At 42.4% G+C, this 19,754-nt stretch overlaps 1 protein-coding gene across 1 annotated transcript in view; it reads right to left on the minus strand.

Annotated features, from left to right (window-relative positions):
- Positions 1-1,607: 1,607 nt before the first annotated feature.
- The window catches only part of LOC119378692 (putative uncharacterized protein DDB_G0288537), a 42,447-nt gene continuing 24,300 nt past the window's right edge, over positions 1,608-19,754 (minus strand). Inside the window, exon 5 of the mRNA XM_037647739.2 lies at positions 1,608-13,344. Coding sequence (XP_037503667.1) covers positions 12,763-13,344 — 582 coding nt within the window. The 3' untranslated portion in view covers positions 1,608-12,762. The remainder of the gene's footprint in view (positions 13,345-19,754) is intronic.

Consider the following 19,754-nt stretch of genomic DNA (forward strand, 5'->3'; position numbering starts at 1 on the left):
GCGGGGGACACGAAGGGATATCGCCCTGCTTATCAGTCTACTTGCTTGTCTAACATGGTGTAGAAGCAAATCAGCAAATATCCCTTCTGGAAGTTTTTAGTGTGGCTCTGTATCGGTTGGCCACCTAAACTTAGCCATTCATCTAGTTGATACGCGTAATTAATATCTGCAACGTAGGCATCGGAACTTCAATCTCAAGTTAGCTCAACTTGTTTGAGATCACTTTCAAGCACCAGCCCCCGGAAAGATCAACGTTGAGACTCCGCCGACATCGCAGTAGTGTCAGACCTCTCTGCGACTTCTCTCATCCGATCGTCGGGGACTCAACGCTTCCAGTCATCGCACGTATGCCTTCATCTGTTTACACTTTCGAACTTCCACATCTTTAGCTACTGTTAACTCGATTAACGTCCGCTGTTAACCTAGATGCACAGCCTGCGTTAATATCTACTAATGTTTGTTAATTGTGCGATACTTGCCTCTTGTAAGCTGATTGATCGATTTTATACGTATGTTAGTTATGTTGGGTTTTATGGCTCAAAAATACGTATGTTAGTTTACTTTAAGTGTTGTACTGCTGAAATTCCTTGAGCAGCGATACCGCTAGATTAAAGTTGTTCTTTTGTTTTCCAAACACGTCTCTGATCTCTTCGCTGAGTTTGCTTGCGTACGGAACGACCTAACCTGCCGACTTCGAGCTGGCGACGCTAGAGTGGCAACTTGTAACAGCGTCACTGCACATTAAGAACTTTCCGGAAGATGTCCCCTCACGTAAAGGACTTTAGAGTGCCCTTGTGTCAGGGCTATAAAACGATGAAATGGCCATGTGCCGCGCGGGCTGGGAACAAAGAAAGCAATCCGTTTCCATGAGAAAATCGCAGGTGCAGGATGTATACATCTCTTTGGATGCAAAAATGTTCCAAAATACGGGTGAATTCATTATTGTAAAAGGTTTACTCCAATTTAACAAAACAATTATTAACAAAATGACATAGACTTTTCGCCACATATGCACCCATGCACAACCCTGCACAGGACATAGCTTCGACTTAAACGATGCGACGACGTTGGCTCGGGAACGAAAGTGGGGCAAAGGTGAACTACTGGAGTCGTGGTTCATTCGTCTTAAACTATCGGCTTGCAACAACAGCCGCGGCCCACTACTGGATGTTTACAAGAACGTATGCGACATTGGTCGATTTCCGCTCAATGCCACCTGCATAGGTGGCGAAACGAGGCTCCCGAGAAAAACTGCTCTGCAATCCCATCCGCCGCAGGAAGACTCGCAAGTACTCTTGCGGACTGCTCAACTCCTTGGCTCGCCGCACGCTAGCTTTTGTTTACTTTTGAACTTTTGTTACAGTTAGCCACGGTTAAGCATATGCTTTTGAACTGTTAGCGAATTGCGACTCGAGCGCTTACGCGTGCGTGCACGCGCACACACACACACATTCTCTCAATAAATAAATAAATAAATGTGTCTGTGCGTGCGCGTGTGTGTGTGTTGACATGCCAGCCCCCCCCCCCCCCCCCGAAAAAAATTTCTGGCTACGTCACTGGTATGCAACTGTCCATTCATCAGTGGTCAAGAGAAAAGAGACGCTTACTTCAGCACGAACACCCTTTATTGTTTACTGCTATAATACCAGAAGCAAAAGCAAATGCAAATGAAACGGTTTGGCACAATGTAGCTCAAAACAAATGTTTACTAAGCTGTCACCATTGCATACACAATGCAAGGGGGGAAAAGTAAAATATCACGGTTCTCATGCATCCAAGCGAAACAACAAGCAAAAAAGTAGGATCATTACATTACAATGTGATCACCAACCACTTGCAAGCCCTACAATCTACCTGTAATCCTAGCTTACTACAGCGAAATGAAAAAGGAAATAAAATAATAAAACGTCCCTTTTACATGTGCATGATACACCCATGAAAAAAAAAAGCTAAGAGAAAGAGAAACGCATCACAAAACATTATAACCATTCAAAAATACACAGTGCAAAACTACAAACTCTATGTTTCATAAATTCTTGCATACAGGCAGTACATCCTCCTTATTCCATCACTGGAAAGGGCAAGAATACTACAGCTGGTTTGTTGCACAATATTCCAGACTAAACATAGGAAACATACCACATAAAAAGAAAAAAAGACTCAACATTATCTTCACCATGAGATCTGGTACTTCAGCATAATGGAAGCAAGGCAACTAACGAGCTTAGCTGCACAAAGAATTTTCAAGTCCCCATAAGAACGCAAAGTTAATAGACGTTTTTATAGCTACAGCTATCCGCAACAACTGGCATTTTTTGACAGATAGAAAGGCATGAGCAAAGCACAAAGGAGAGAAGAAAGAAGCGCAAGACATGCGCAGGTTATTTAATGTGGTGAGCACAGCAGCAGAGTCTAACTATGCGCAGCACTGAAGGTATAAAAAAATGCAACCATTTGGTTGCAATTTCATTTTACAATAAGCGTCCTTTCTACATGCTCAAGTCTTAATCAGTTAAGTTATAAATGTGTAATCAGCCAGCCAAACAGATATTTAAAAAAAATTTCTAACCAGTTTATATCAGAAAGCTGATACACACAATCTGTTCTCATTAAGGAACCAACCAAATTATCTACTAGAATATCCAATGCGACAGTACCACATGCATGAAGTTTAAAAAAAAAAGAATAGAGGTGGGGGAAAATACGACTAGAAATAAAAGGAAAATGTTTTTGAGATCTCAACATAAAAAGAGCAAACATTTAAAACACACCAATCGTTCTCATCACTATCACAGTGCACTTGCTTATACAATACAAATTACAAGTTTTTAAAGGATCAGAAAGTTCAGATTTAACAGGCATAAATGTTTAATTTGAAAGAAATAAGACAGCTGTTTTTTTTTTTTTTTCAATAGACTAGAAGGCTTCATCAGCCACATACTGCTGAACTTTAGCATGCATTATGTGGGAGGAAGAAAACAGCATAGTGAGGATAGGAGAGCAAGTGCACATGACACCATTTTGAAGAAAAGAAAAATCATACTGCACAGACAAATCTTTGCAGTGACTATAACAGGACAGAACTTGGCATGTGCTTCTCTGTGGATACTTGCACACTGTGCAATAGCCATGAAGCAATGAGTATAAAGATGACTACAACACTCTTTACACAGAGTGCCTTTGTTCAGAGAAAAGCAATAACATTTGTTGTTTGTTTGCAGATTCAACAACATTCAGAAGGTCTTTAGTGCACCTACTCAAGCAAAGAGTAAACATTTCTTTTTTTAAAAGAACATCAAAGGGACATATGTGCAAGCCTTCTAAACAAAAAATATATGTGCGTGACGTAAACCACTGCACTGCCTCCAGCAGCATCTGGCAGAATTTTACGGAAATGAACCGCAAAATAAGCCACCCACAATCTGAACGTGTATATGGATACCCTTTGCCTATCAGCTAGTTTTATAGCAATATCAATAGCACAAAGACTACGGTAGTATAAAGCCATAAGCAGAGTGCATTAACTTCTACAAAAGCAACCACATGAACGCACACAGATACGACAAACGAGCTTCCGTGCACCAGTAACAATAAAAAATGGAAGAAAAAATTGTGCGACACAGTACGTCTTGAAGGAGCAGCAGCAAGTTTAGCAACAAAAACTGCGCCATATGAAAAAGCATTCCAGCAGGCATCAATGGTAAATAGGCAATTACTGGCAAGCTTACAGCAAACTGTTTCTCTACCACAAGCGCCTCACTACAGTCATTCTCCATACTTCAAGCAAAATTTAACAAAAACTTCCGGGCCAATATTATACTATGGCTAACTGCTACTGCAATATCCAGCAAAAAACATCATTCACACACACTGCTAAATCCAAACTGCAGTAAAACATAAAAAGTAATAATAATAATTGTAGGCATTTAACGTCCCAAAACCACGATATGAATATGAGGAACGCTGTAGTGGAGGGCTCCGGAAATAAAACATAAAAAGCATTCATGTTTTATTCTGGCTAGATCTTTGCACTGCCTGTACTTAAAGCAATATAAGCTTAAGGGGAATAAAAATAAATGCTTCTAAGTTATTTGGCCACAAAAATAAAATTACGGAGGGGCATAATTAGGCTAACTACTTAAAGGACAATAATTAGCATGCATACATACTCAGACAAAAACAAAGCAACCTCTTTCACCATAATAAATGCATCCTAGCTCCAGCAGACACCACCAAAGTCAAAGCGTTTCCTTCTAGCTAAAAAAATAAACATACTCGAGCATTCAAGCCTTCGTGTGAAGTGCCAAAAAGCTTAACCCCAAGACTTTTGCAATATGAGCACACTGCCAGAATACCTCTCCCCTGCTATGGTTTTAAAGCCAAAGATTCTGAAAATTCAACTTACACTGACACTTTTTCCTTTTTGGTATGGTTCTTAGAAAGACAATAAAATCACTGACATTGAGCTATCAACAACATAAATAAGGCATATTTTCATTATACAGAAAAAGAAAAGAGTGGATTTCATGTTATGCAAACAAAGCCTGCATGCATGCAAGGATAACATTGTAAGCCAGTGTACTGAAGAATTTTTTAATACAAGTTCTTATTGTGTAAATGGCTCTCAACTACACAAAAGCAGCAAAGAGCCCCTAAACAGAGGAGACAACCCCAATCAGGTGTTCCATCAGGTCTCTAAATAGATTCCGTTACAACCCTAGAAAAAATGCTCCACCCACAGAACCGCAGCACGCCTGACCTTCACCAGTAGAAGACAGTCGTGCTAGCTGGTTTCTGCTGGGACCGTACCTTTTCTTGGCTAATGTAAATACTAAGCGTATTAGGAGTTAAAGGTTTGTCATTACTACCTAAAAAACTACGTTTGGCTGAGCGGCGATGTCAGAATCCCTGACGAAATTTACCAGAACGTTCAAGTTTCCGACCTAAAGCCAGCGACACAAACGAGAGCCGTTATGGGAAAGTCACCTATCTGAAACGCTCGAGCGCTTGACATCACAAAAACGAGTAAGCGCTATTGGATGGAGCATTTATGCAAATTCTCTGTGGGAGGGACAGCTATAGCTGTGGGCGGAGCTCTTAGGTTGTAACCGACTATAACCATTTTGATAGAAGCTGCACTATCAATGCCAATGATACAAACATAGATGTGTTATATTACTGACTACTCTTTACTAAGTCTTGTGCGAGTGACACAAAAAGAATTACTTCTTGCTTTTTCATTTTAACAGCACAAAAGACTCGCTCCCAATTTCGCTATTACACTGAATGTTGGGCTGGTAATACAGGCTATTTTTCATCATACAGTAAACCTTCATTACAGTGACAAATGTCATTCAAATTACAATTTTATTCAGTTTCCTATGTTTGCATGCCCTTTAGGTCACATTATTTTTAAAAATATTGTGTCAATATGAAAGAAAACACCAGCTAACGGCTGTAATTTCCTTCACTCCTGCACCGAAATTGGAAAGGTGCCATGGGGTGGTTTCTTCATCACAACAACCATGGCGCAGGAAAGTGAAGTCGTAAAGGCCAACTCCAGCGATTTTTCGAGTACTATGGGTCTTAATGAATTTTGCTGGGTACGTTCCTTAGCACACTTCCGTCATTTATGCAAAATTACAGGCTTCAGAGATACGGAGATTGCTTGCGAATTTTATTATTTACCTCAAACCACCTGTTTGTAGTCCCACATAGCGTGTGACGTCAACCAGGGCACAGCGACACAATGAACAAACCGCTGCAGAGTCGTTGATGTTAAAAAGTTTTAAAGACAGCACATTCAGAATTATGCAGCTGCTGAAAATTTAAACCAGCAACAAAGCAGAATACACTTGTTTACGTTATGTGCTTGCCTGTTCTATCTCTCCACAGCCAGTTGGCACTACCTGTCCAGTCCACTCAAGTTCGTGGCTACGGTAATCAGGTAGAATGTTAACGCAAAGAGGTTTGCGGTCTGACTAAAACTTCCTAATATTGTAGTGGGAAGTACGAGTAAGTTTGCGGATAGCAGCATTTCACGTTGCCATGACAGGATCAATAAACTTCTTACAAGCCAAGTACACGCCACCTTTTGCACGGCACGTAGTTTACCATGTATGGATACACACGGTGTTGGTTACAGAAACTTTCCACACAGTAAAGTTTATGCATGTGCACTCTTCAGCCGGTACGGTATATTAGCACTGCTAAAAGACCCTGCTGTCAACCACAGACATGGTACGAATGGGGCTGTGTGATCACATTTCCGCTGAGCATTTGCTCTTCATGGCTTTTAACAGCTTTTGTCTTGTACGTTGTCCGGGCTGGCATGCCATGCACGACTTCCAATTTGTGCCCCTTTGTACATCACCCAAATGCAGTACTGCTTGGTTGGGTTTCAATTTCAGTTTCGTGCGTCTTTCTTATTTAAGGTTATTTTCAAATTTGCTGAGCATTTCTACTATCAGGCCACTGACAGGACCATCTCAGGAACAAACACTCACTACTATCTTGACATGGTCAAGAAATCGCCAGAGTGGCCTTCCATTCTCATTATATTAACAGAAAGTAAGTGTTCTCTCTCACACCAGCACTGAGGAGCTATTCTCGATGTATCCACCTAGTGGACTGTCCATTTCGGCCACTGCTGACTAGCTGGAGCTCGGCAAGCAGCGCGCCCCGTTTCCGGTTCTTCTGCAACGTCATTTTGACATCACGAAGCCTCCACAACTCTTGACACACACTAGAAGAACAGGATGTGCTTCAACACAATGAACACAGCCCCCAGAGATCCGCTTTTCGGTGCACATCTCAGAGGACATGCATGAACTCTGATCACGTTAGCCCTCGAATTAGGTTTAATGCGGCCGCCCGTCTAACAAACTTGTGAAGGTCGGTGCACATTCCCTGCATCGTTTTCAAACATCTCAACACGTTCATACGAAAGTTCAAACTTGTCAAGTTTGTTAAAGTGTCCTGTTACTGAACATTTCATCCACTTTCTTTCATATTAAGCTGGGAATGTGCTGGCGGGTTCAGTGCATCGATGTGGTCTAGAGCACAATGACATCATGGCTTGCTGCTTTTTCGAGTAACTGAATGCGCTCCGCCAAAATAGATATGTCCACTAGGTGGACACATCGAGAACAGCTCCCCTGGCACACAGAGTAAAGCAGCAACCAATACACTAGGCGTAAAAAGTGTGCAGGCAATACACCAATACCTCTCACATAGAAACATACACAGTGGTCTTTTGTTCTTTGTTGTTTCACTCATGTACAGTAGTCAAAACAGTGAAGACCAAGGGGAGATGCTAAGCTTTTTTTTGGCCTAAATACTTCATCACACAATAACCGAGGACAGGCAGATGACAGCAAACAAGACCACTGCAGGGTAGTTAGCAACGTATAGGATGTGACGTATTAAGACAATTGAAGAGCCTTCCTGCCAACCCCTCAGTTACACCCACATATACTACACCTTCTACAACCCCTCCTCAAGAACCTCTGAAGCAACAATCCCCACAAAGTGCACTTTTATAGTAGGCACAGCTTTCAAATGGGCCCTGCAACATGTGTTGAACATAGAAAACACTGCCAATCAGTAGTCAAGGCTGCTGTGAATATGTGAGCCACGTATTATAGCACTGCCATACCTGCCAACCTCGGGATCTCGAACATAGGGAAATTCACAAAACGACAAGGGGGCAATGGCAAAGAAAGAACACACATGTTTTGAATTCTTGATTCACAGAGCCGCAATAACATCATACACAGCTACGAATGATTGCAATAAAGCTTTTAAACACTGGCAATTATACCAGTGCTGGTAATCATAATGTGCATGTAATTATATACACACGTGTACACGGCAAAATGTGCACTGGCCCGCAAAATCTTATATCCCGTTCCCACTTTTAGCATGCTCCCCCCATAACATTGTACGATGGCGAAGCTAACTTTACGTATGCTGCAGTGTGGTGTCACAAGTTCCTCATCGAGATAAAAATAACATGCTAAAGCAAATAATCAAGGCCACATACAAATGCGGCGACCTCCCCTCCCTTTCTTTACATCAGTGGTTATCTATTTGGGTAGCCTTTGCCATTTTCATTTCAGGTGGGGTTAGGGATGTTTATCGGGAGATTTATGGCTGCGGCTGTACAATTGGGAGGACTGGTCAGAAATCAGGAGTCTCTTGCACATATTGGGAGAGTCTGAAGGTACGCACTGCGTACAGCAGGAAACTTACAATTTCATTTCAGACAGCCAAAGATCACTCGCTCTCCTCTCGGTAAAGTACACAGTCAGAGGGACCAATTATGTGGTTGGTGAGATGGACACAAACATTGGCCGATTTCATGATTGCCAAAACATCCTCATAATACTTCTATTGTTCGGTTTCCATTCAATGACTAAAACATATGCATGTCTCTATCTTCAAGGACACCAATAAAGTACTTCATCTCTGCACTTCCGGTCTCCATCGACGGTCACCTGCTCATTAATGTTATGTTTTCTTCTACGTTCATAAAAGGCAGGAGTTCAGGGGAAGATGGAAGCTTGAAGGTATGAAAAATTCCGTCACCATGGGGTGTCGCTGGAGCCGACGTTTCGACAAGCGGGCTTGTCTTCTTCAAGGCTGCAACCTTGAAGCCCTAAAGAAGACAAGTCCGCTTGTTGTAACGTTGGCTCTTGTGACAACCTGTGTTGATTAATTTTTCATCCCTTCTACGTTCATGCGTGGCGGCACCGGGCGTACTACACTTGTGCAGTTTCGAATACGTGCCTGAGTCAATCCCTTGTCCCATATTGAGCCCACTAAGACAGCGCTTACTGATGCACATCAACGTTTCCAAAACCACCAGCACATTTAACAGCACTAGCTTACTCTCTCCGACATGCCTCATTGATGCCTTGGCAAGCATTGTTTGGTGTTTAGCCAATTAAATTCAAAATGCGCTATCTGGATTTGGCTACTATCCACTACCTGACACAGGACAAAGCCGATGTGCACAAGGTTTTCGTAGAGCTTGGCCAGACTTTAGCATGAAAGTTGCACTTCTTGTGCTGCACAGGTATCGTGGCACAGGGTGCTGACACATGCTGGCTTTTTGCGAAGCTCGTCTGAATTGGAAGGGTGCGAACATGATCAAAGAAATAAATGAAGGGAAAATACTGAAGGCCATGATGTGTGCTGACGTAGCTTCTTGCCCCCTTGTCATCCATCATTGGCTAACCTCCAGCATGCTCAGAGCCTGCAACAAATCCCTGTAACTCCGCTTATACGGATCCAAAATATTTTGGTGACAAGAGATTCATGAGGAAATAAACTCCTATAGTGAAAGCATTAGACGATTACTTCGAAAGGTGTTGCAGGGCTCCATTAAGTGTAGCTTGTATCACTAGTTTCCTTGTTTATTTTGCCCAACGCATGATGAAAACTGCTTAATTTGTGAACAGAAAGTATGATGTCATGGTTTGATACTATGTAAAAACAAGCAGGCATCCAAACCTCAATACTCTTCTGTTTGTGTTCAAAACTGCTTACGCTATGCTGGAGTGTGAATCGTACAAGGTTGTTGATAAATATGGCTCAGATCCCCCCGCTTTTGCCAAACATGACTTTTCTTATCCTGATGGACGCAGCCCAGAATGCTGTGCTTACAGCCAAACAGTAAATAGCAAATGTGTCCCTCAACACTGAGACCAGTACTATGATAGTTTTCCAATGATAACACTCAAAATGCTAATGCTCATGAATGTGTATACTTGAAATAATATGTAAAACACCAAAGTTCAAATAGTGAAGAAAATAACAAGAATGCAACACTTCCAAAAATGAAATTTATATGCGAGCTACAATGAAAGCATAACACATGATCAGATTATTGTGAATGAAATTTAAGAACTGCAATTTAAATTAAATGTTTCCATCCCACAGAACTAAGGCTTCTCACATGGTGACGCAGTGTATCATTTTTTTGTTTTGGCAGATTTCTGTGGATATTTAAAATTATTTACTATTGCTGCTTACAATGTGAACAGCATCACCGATTCTATGACTACAATTCATGGTCTTTTCATTTCCTCCAGCATCCTGTGACATGTACGGGTGGTTGTCAGTCCCTTTAACTGAGTTAACGTGAAGAACAGTGACAAACTAAGGATCAGTGTTCAGACTATGGAAGTCAAGTTGCTTGTTGATGCTCTCAACTCTCCTGGATGCAGGATCTTCGTGCAATATAGGACAGCCTTCTGGGTGGACACATTATGCTCATTTCCTAGCCACATAAGTGCCACATCCTTTGGAGCTACTGCAGCTGCTTTGTCTAAACTTTCAAAAGCCACTCACGTGTTCCTGGGCTGCTCCCCACTATTTCACACCCCCTAAAAAAACCCCTTAAGATGTCATCCACTGGATGGCCTGACATGTCATAGACTATTTGCTGCAAACAGTGTTCTATATTTAATTGAGGAATTTCAAACTCTCTGTGCACACAAATATACAAATCTTCACCGATGGAATGTACAAGCATGAGACATGCAAGTGAAGTGAATACTAAAAAGTGTATATGCACTGTAATGCCATAAGCAACTGACATGGCAAAACACCACCACACAGAAAGCTGCACGCACACCATGGTACACTAAACACTTAGGCATTTACATTCAGAAAAAAGAAGAAATAGTTGTGTACAGGAGAAGAGATGGAAAAATAATGAGCCCCACAGAAATGAAACACTACTTTAGCACTCGCGAAAAAAAAAGCAATATGTAGGGACAAACATGGTGATAACACAATACACACTTTTTGATTTTGTATCTAACTGATCGAACAAGATGGCATATATCACACGTCAAGCGTTACATTACACGAATAAAATAAAAGAAAAAAAGTTTAACATGACATAACCCACACGACATAATGCTCGATCTGATAAATAACGTGTATTTAGCTGCAGGGCTGCTAAAGCAGGAGCGTCCATTCGACACCAAGTGCATCTCGGGGAATAGTTGCTTTCCTCGACTCAGTTCAAACCATGTTATTCTTTTTGCAGCCACCAAGCTAGGTTGATGTAACCACTGTTTCTATAAGTCTTCCAGAATACGCGTAAGATCCTTTCAATGCCAACGTCCTATTCAGTGGAACTTCTGGCTTCTAGGAAGGGAAAATTCAATTCCTACTTTTATATCATGATGACTTTTAGCCAGTTTCATTTACCTACATTTTCTAGCCAGCGAAAACTCAGAATCTGACACGAAATAAACAGCCTGGCTGGAGGCCAGTAATCTTGCAAGCAATCTTACTTGCAGAACAACACTGTATAATATCCTTGACATGAACAAAACATGCAGCTGCCCAGTAAACATGAGTAAGAAAAAAGAACAAGCGAAACTTTTTCCATTCCACTAAAATGCTGTTTGATGCTAACTACACTGTTACTTCCACAAGCTATGTTGTGACGGCCAGTACACAAGGTCTGACATAAATCAGCCATTCCGACTACACAACGTAAATGTAAATACACTCTCAAAATTTACCTCGGAAAGATGAAAATAGATAGGTTCACCGATATAGCCACAAAGAAACAAAAAGAAAAGCATAGAAAAGCACAGCAACTAGCAAGTTTGACGTATAGCTAGCCACTATAACAACAGTAAACTCTTCACACAGCCACTACACAATCGAAAACCAAATGAATGTGTTGTTTTCTGTAGGAACTACTATTTTGATTTATGTGGAAGCAATGTTAACACCATTCATAGGGAAAAATTTTACACATCAAATTGGCAATACTAAATGGTACTATGAAGCTACTGTGACAAAAATAGCTGTTCAAAGCCTTTCCCACTTTCAATGCAATACCTCTGGGATGACAGTGAAAAAAAAAAATTGAATCCCAGAACTTTGATCGTCTCATTACAAACGCATATTTTTCTTCAAGGATCAATCGCTCATGTATTGAATAGCAGATGTACCAAACGATTGCCATTTTTATCACGAAAAAAAAAGGAAACACAGCGAAGCCATCAGAAAATGAAACACGGCTAAGTATTGCTTGGAGTAGCAACTATAGTGCTATATACATTCCACATTTTAAAGTCAGATACATGCATGCTAGATAACAACTTCCATTAATGCTAGACTGCCAGAAAGCAGCAGGATAAAGGACAGAGTAGCTTTAAGTAGCTTGCTCAGCTTCCAAATGATGTACCATTTCAACAATGGTCAAGAGTCAGTTTTGTTTAGGCTCAGAAGAAACAAAGGATATCTCAAGCCCTGGCTTACCGAACATGGCTATGAACCGGCACCCCAACTTGTAAATATAAATGAAATTTTAAAAAGCAAAGCATAAATCTCAGAAAACATCCACATAAAGAAAGAAAGTAAATTCGTTGCAGCAATCTCGGTGCAGAAAATGAATGCAGTTTGTTAACATTAAGATGGTCTTAAAAAAAGATCATCCTTAAAAGACAACAAAAACTCAAGAGCAATCAACCCCTAAATGAAAAGAAAGCCGACTGTAATCCAAAATTTTCATTAGCATGAAGGCAATGTCTCTTCAATGCTCTAATTCTTGTGGTGGCTTCTAGCATGCCTCCACTAGAAGCAAAAATAAAAATTAAAATATTCCAAATACATATTCCCAGATAGAAAATTATTATAAAGACAACTTGCCCCCAGCTACAAGCAGAAAAAGTGACGAAAATAAAATAAAGGAGGTGCATAAATCAATGGCACCTTCCTCACATTCTTTCATGGCTGGGATTCCCGTGGTGGTGGCGGTTGCTGCTGCTGTTGCTGCTGCTGCTGCTGTTGCTGAATGTCTTGCTGAGACTGCTGAGGTGGTTGCTGCTGCTGTGCCTGTTGCTGTGGTTGCTGCTGTTGCGGTGGCTGCTGCTGCTGTTGTTGGGCCTGCTGGTCTGCCTGCTGCTGCTGTTGCTGCTGCTGCTGCTGTTGTTGCTGCTGTTGTTGCTGTTGCTGCTGCTGCTGTTGCTGCTGCTGTTGTTGTTGCTGCTGCTGCTGCTGCTGCTGCTGTATTTCTTGTTGCATTTCCTGCTGGTGTCGCTGAATCTCTTGCTGGTGTCGCTGCAGCTCCTGCTGCTGTTGGTGGGCTGGCTGAAGATGGCCAGGAGACTGCAGATGCAGTGGTTGCTGGTGTGCCGGCAACTGCTGCGGCTGGGCATTGTAGCTGTCATAGTAGGCATGGCAGTTGCATGCTGCAGCACAGTTAGCCACCACCTCTGATGCCCGCGTCACTGCTGGAGGCCTGCCACGGCCTTTGTGCGGTGATGGGCTCATCAAGTTCTGTGCAGGAATAGGTGCCTGCGTGAGGTCCTGCAGGCACACAAGCAGAACAGTACCATATTAAATACCAACAAAAGGAGAAGAAATTGTGCGCTACACTGCTATAAACACTGCAAAGTTGCACTTTTATGCATACATTGAAAAGGCTGCCCTCTTACATATTAGGACTCAAAACTTTTTCCTATATAGATGGAGCAGCACTTCAACCAGCACCGAAATTTAGGCTGGCTTGTGAAAGAGCTATCCATCAGTGAATCTCGCCTATGTAATTAATAAAGTAATTGAAAAGTCTGCAGGATATAACCCACGGAATTGCATGGCCTTCATATAATACAAAAGAGTTTAAAATAGCATGTCTTTTTTAGGGTTTTCCATAAGCTTACATCATTTGTGTGGAAAACATATGTACTATTTATTAATGGTCATTTACCTTGACATGGAGCACAAGTCAAGAAGTAAATTTACAAGGGCAGACTGTGAACAGCAGTACATTGTTTTATAGTGGTAGCAATTATATGGACATTTGAGACACATTCACGTTGTCAGCGCTGCTGCTCTGTCACGGTTTCAACTATGCACGCACAGCCCATACATGGTGGGCTAGGCACAACATAACTTCAGTGGATTAAAGGGGTGGTGCCATCAAATTTCGAGGCTATAACAAGCCTGGTGTGGGGTTCCTCTGTATGCAAGGACATTCCACACGAAGGGTCGGACACAGCAAACGTTCAGAATATATTTTAATTCACTTCCAAAGTGTACCTAAATGCCCATTCTCCCGATCGAAACCCATCGCTAGCGCGCCAACAGTGACGTAGATCTGTAGGATGGGCAACGAAAGTTGTAGTGACGTCACACCAAATCTGCCGTAGTAACGTGAGTGACCTCCGGACCTCCGCCACTTCCGCAACGTACGTAGCGGCTGTAGTGAAGTAGAATATATTCTAGTTCACTATAGTACCGGCAAAGCATCGGTTGCTACATCACTCACCGAGTTTCGATCGCTTCCTGGCTAAATGCGTCACAGCATTATGTGGTCACGTGACCACACCTCCTACACTTCGTCACTGCTTAACCTCGGCGCCCAGAAACCGAAACCGAAAGTTGTCCACATCAAAAGGCCATATTAAATTATTTAGCGAGAATACATGAATCTTGGTGCATGCATCATGCTTTCTGGAGCTATAGGAAACGCTTACAGCAAAGAACGCGCAAGCCACAAATTTGGTGGCACCACCCCTTTAAGCTGGAAAAACAATGAAACCAAGTGAATGCACCGTCTTGCTTTGCTCAAGTGGCTTTGCAGTAAAGCCAGGGCAGCCTTTTGCTGCTGGCATGTACATGGTGGTTTGAACGGAATGGACAGCAAGTTGCAAGAGCTAGTGGTTTTCCTTTGTCTCATCTCGTGCACCACTAAGTGTGACACCTGCAACACTGCTGGTGGTACTCATCATACAAGTGATCCGAGATACCTGGTAGCTGTCATCAGGGCTATTTCTGTTGTCAAGAACCAGTAGCCTTGCGTGCTGCATCACCCCCCCCCCCCCCGCACATTGTTTAACTGTTTGAGACGCTTTGTACACAATTGTATACACCACTAGTTCTTGCTAGCTGTGTTGACTAGCGGCTAAGAAAAAGCAATATACATTCAAGTTTGGATAAATGAAACCTCTTGCACAATACATGTGTCTTCATTCAACTTAATTTTGCAGCATACTATTGCATATGACAACTTTGCTGAAGGCACCAGGTACTATGTTCAACGAGTCGTTCGACGTGCCGCCTTACATGAGCCATGTCAAGAGTATCATTTTTCTTTGCTCAAAATGAACATGATCGAAAAGGAATTCACACTGTACTTCTAGCCTGAGATTTGATTCTGTTTAAGCAAAAACAGAACATGAATGACTTCAGGATCAATATATATTTAATTACAATTTCATCCACATTAATTAATATAAATCACACAAATCAACGTATTATGACATTATTTTTGTTACGATAGAATATCGAGTGCCTTCAAATAATGTTGTGTAAATCTGACGCATTTACAGACATTGCTTAATACAGTGCTCGCTACAGTTGTGCAAAGGATATGAAGCATGCCAAGAAGAATGGAAATCAAGTAAGAGCACTATAAATCCTTCAAAATGAAATCAACAGAGGCACGGAGGTTGTTTTGGCTACCTTTGGACTGCCTTTTCTTTTGCAAATTTTAAGACAAAAGAATAATAAGGACATGTTCAGAGCAACATATAAATAGTTATGTCAAAGAGTAAGCAGTACAAGCAGTTATTTAAAAAATAAGGGACTCTGGCACTGCAACTGTTAAGAGTTGCCAGCGATAAGAAGCTTTATAAAGAAAGCTCCCACTGAAGTTGCCTTTGGCACCATATCTTGAATGCCCCGCTAAATGTATCTGAGGATCGGCTGAGTAAGCCCCCTGGCCTCTTTTAGCTGGCTGTAATGCAATGTATACAGTGGTGGTACTGGCCCAGACCATTTCGGAGCAGTTTTTGGAGCAGGCGAAAATTCTTTATGGAGCAGTAAAATGGGCTGCCGGAGCAGGGAAATTATTATTTTTTTTTTTTGAGAAGTTGAAACAGGCTTTTGCAGCAGTAGTCTAATGAAACAATTTCAAAACTATTAAATAATGCAAAATACAAATGAAGCATTCACAATGGACAAATGATAAAGAAAACGTGATAAGGGGCATAGTGATGATTGGCCTAGCCATGGGAGGGAAGGGTTTCAGGGGATGGAGGATGGTGGTGTTCAAACTCCCTTGAAAGAAAATCCCAGCTACGCCCCAGGCAGTGTTCAAGCACAATCGAAACATAAATATTAGGAGTGTGCGAATATTGCAATTTTCGAATATGATTTAAAAAAATGTCTTCGAATAGTGGATATGTCATCATCGTCATCATCAGTCTATCTTATGTCCAATGCAGGATGAATGCCTCTGTCAATCATCTCCAACCCAGCCTGTCCTGCGCAAGCTGATTCCATTTTGTGCCTGCAAATTTCTTAACTTCGTCGCTCCACCTGACCTTTACTGTTCTCGGCCGCTCATGCATCATTAAAAAGTTGTAAAACCAGAAGTAACAATAGCTTTCACTACTATAATAAAATATATTAATGAAACTGTGTGTCATTAGGCTGCCGCACATTGAAGATACCTTTGTAATGCACTAATTACAAATTATCATGCAGAAAAATTAAGTGCATGACAGGTTCACAAGGTGAGCACCCTTTGCGTGCTGTAACAACACGTCTGCAAGTGAAAAAGACCCCCTCTCTTATGTAATGTGATACCTGCACATTGCATTTTCTTTTTCAAAGGATCTAAACATTGTTTAGGAAACATTCTTGGCAGTTATTTTCTTGTTTAGGCAAGTTTATAGAATGCCAATGTAGAACATATGCTGTATAGGAGCTGGAGTACATATGTTGAAATAAAGATTGGTATAAAAAAAAACGCTCCTGTCACCTGGGCGTGCGGGCCATAAGGTTGAAACAAAGCACGCAGGTGTTGCGTGGATCATGTGTATTTCTCAGTGATTACAGTAAAACATCACTGAAAGCCAGAAACGCAGCATAACTATGCACTGAACGGTAGTATGCAGTAACTGCAAAGTACAATGTAACCTAATGGGTATGTATTAGCGATGTTTAGCCTTAAAAATAATAATGTGTAACATTTGTATGTAGTTACTTATACAAATATTCAAATTAGTCCAAATACTTGCCTCCGTGGCCGAATATTCAGTAAGATCCAAACATGCATTCTTCGAATTGAATATGCTTCGAACAAGGAAATTATTCTATTCGTGTTCGAAATTTCAAATTTTTGCACACCCTTAATAAATATTAAAAATGCAGTGCTTTTTTTATTTATTTATTTACAGTACCACTAAGAGCCCTTGTGCGAGGTTATCATGTGGAGGGGGGTAGGGTGAGGGGCAACACACACACATAGTAATTTCTGGGGTTTCAGTAGATGCCAAAAGTACAATATGATTATGAGGCACACGGTAATGGGAAATTCCAGATTAATTTTTATAGCTGGGGTTCTTTAACGTGCACCTAAATATAGGTACACAGGTGCTATTGCATTTCGGTCTCACCGAAATGCGGCCACCGTAGCAAGAGATCAAACCTACGACCCTGAGCTTAGCAATGCAACACCTCCGCCTGCTAAGTTCATACACACACAAAAACACACTAAGTCATACATACACAAAAAGAAATACAACACTGGCGATTGAAATAAAACCAGGGTGTCTACCGAGTTGACATTTCTAAATTCCCTGAGTTTTCCAGGTTTTCCCTGAGTGTTATTGCTGAAATTCCCTGAGTGAAACAGAACTTCGCTTTATGTCAAGATGGGTAGAGACCATATCGCTCGGTGATGTCACTCTCTAATACGCATGTTAGAAAAAGAAAACGACTTAATCCCATTTGAATAGTACATACAACAGATAAACCTCAATATAGCGAAGTTGGTAAAAGCGGCAACTCACTTCGTTATATCGAAACTTCGTTAAACTGAAATTAGACTTTTCATGCAAGGCATAGTTACTGAAGGATTAATCTTAAACTGAAAATGCCATAAGAATGCTCGACTAATATGGCAACATGAAAAAACTTTTTTTTAATTTTTTGCGTGAAAAAAAAATCAATTTTGTTGAGCCTGAGATGCAGCAATCACAGTTAGATGCCTTGCCAGAGTGTCACATGTAAAGACGAAACAAGTGCGGGTTTAATGCACTGTGGAATTGCGCTTGTTCTGCTGCTGCGGGTTGTTGTCAAATCCTGGCGCGTTGACCAGAGCAATGCAACGCCTTTGCTATCATGGGTCTTTGCTATCATGTTGTTCTCCACGAACGCACAACATCAAAAACCATCCCACGTTAGAAAAAAAGTCACAGTTTCACCGCGAGAGCAAAATAGTAAATCCGATAGCAACAAAGAGGAATTTTATATGAATATAGGCTAGCAGCTCGCTCCGTCAGGAAACCCAGCCGCTGCACTGAGAGAAGTGCCCTATCTATGATCTATGGCTCAGGGGCGGATTCAGGTACCTAATGGGGGGGGGGGGGGGTACAAAGGCTGAAGCCAACGCTCAGCAGTGCATTTTGGTGGGTCACGCATATTTACAACAGCCCAGAGGGGATTATGGCGGTGCCTAAGAAGCCTTCGTTGGAAATGTGCATAGGGAAGCAGGAAAGGGTAGAGCAATGAGAGGTAGAGAGCAGGGACAAGATCCTCTTTACCCTTTTTGGACAGTGGCAGGCAAAGCAACCTGACAAAGGGGGCAAACTCGACAAGCAGCCTGACAAAGGAGGTGGACGATCGCCGCTACCGCCCCCCCCCCCCCTGGGATCTGCCACTGCTATGGCTTCAACGGAAGTTTTGCAATTAGAGCACAACACCTACAAATGTATGAGCCGTCTGCTGATCCCCACTAAAGATACCGCGGCGCACGCGACCACGCCCGCTGGTACAAAGTACGCACTTCCTGTCGGACTCATGGTGTAAGAATATTCAGGTGTTGACACTGCGCGCGCCTAAGCGGCCAAAAAATGTTCGGTCGTCGGTCCGTTGAGCGGTGCGCCATCTAATGGCTTGAGGCGGAGAGCGCCCGCGAGTAGCCGAATCACGGTGGTGCTGCGTCATCGCCGCCGCTCTCGCCGTTCCCTCTCCTGTTGCTCTCTCGATTTCGCCCCTCGACGCCGCTTGGCGGTTGCACATTATCCAGCAAAATGGCACAAAAAAATGCACGTTATCAGCAGCATGCGCGTTGCTATGGAGACGACTGCCCCGCTTTTCGTAGCGCCCTCTGCAAGTCATCTGATAAGAACCCGAACATTATCTCCTGAGTATATTCTTACACCGTGGTCGGACTCACGCAGACCCCCCCCCCCCCCCCCACCTTCACAACGCGCCGGCTCCTATCTCCATGCGCCCATCGAGCGAATGAGACGGTCGGCTCGTTTCATGTCTGCTTAAAGGGACACTAAAGGCAAATATTAAGTCGACGTTGATTGTTGAAATAGCGGTCCAGAAACCTCGTAGTGCTGCTTTTGTGCCAAGGAAGTGCTTATTTTGAAATAAAATCACGTTTTTAGTGCTCCGCATCGCGTTAGCGGGCTTCAAATCTCCCGCCTGAAAATACGACTTTCATACGTCACTGCTGCCGTGCCCAACGTTGCCCGCTTTTACTGCGCGGCCGCCGACACTACTAGCAGCCAAGCGGAAGTAGCGGGACCCACAGTAGCAACAACGGGCGCTGCGGCAAGGACTTGCTCGGATGGGCACATTCAAAGCCTTCACCAAGTTGCGGTTGGTCTCGTAATCCTCAGTACGAAAGTGCAGCGAGCACACACGCAGAGGTTTTGACTGTTTAGCACACTGGCGCAATGGCATGACACTAAGCC

Source organism: Rhipicephalus sanguineus, chromosome 1 (genome assembly GCF_013339695.2).
Source record: "Rhipicephalus sanguineus isolate Rsan-2018 chromosome 1, BIME_Rsan_1.4, whole genome shotgun sequence".
Taxonomy (NCBI): domain Eukaryota; kingdom Metazoa; phylum Arthropoda; class Arachnida; order Ixodida; family Ixodidae; genus Rhipicephalus; species Rhipicephalus sanguineus.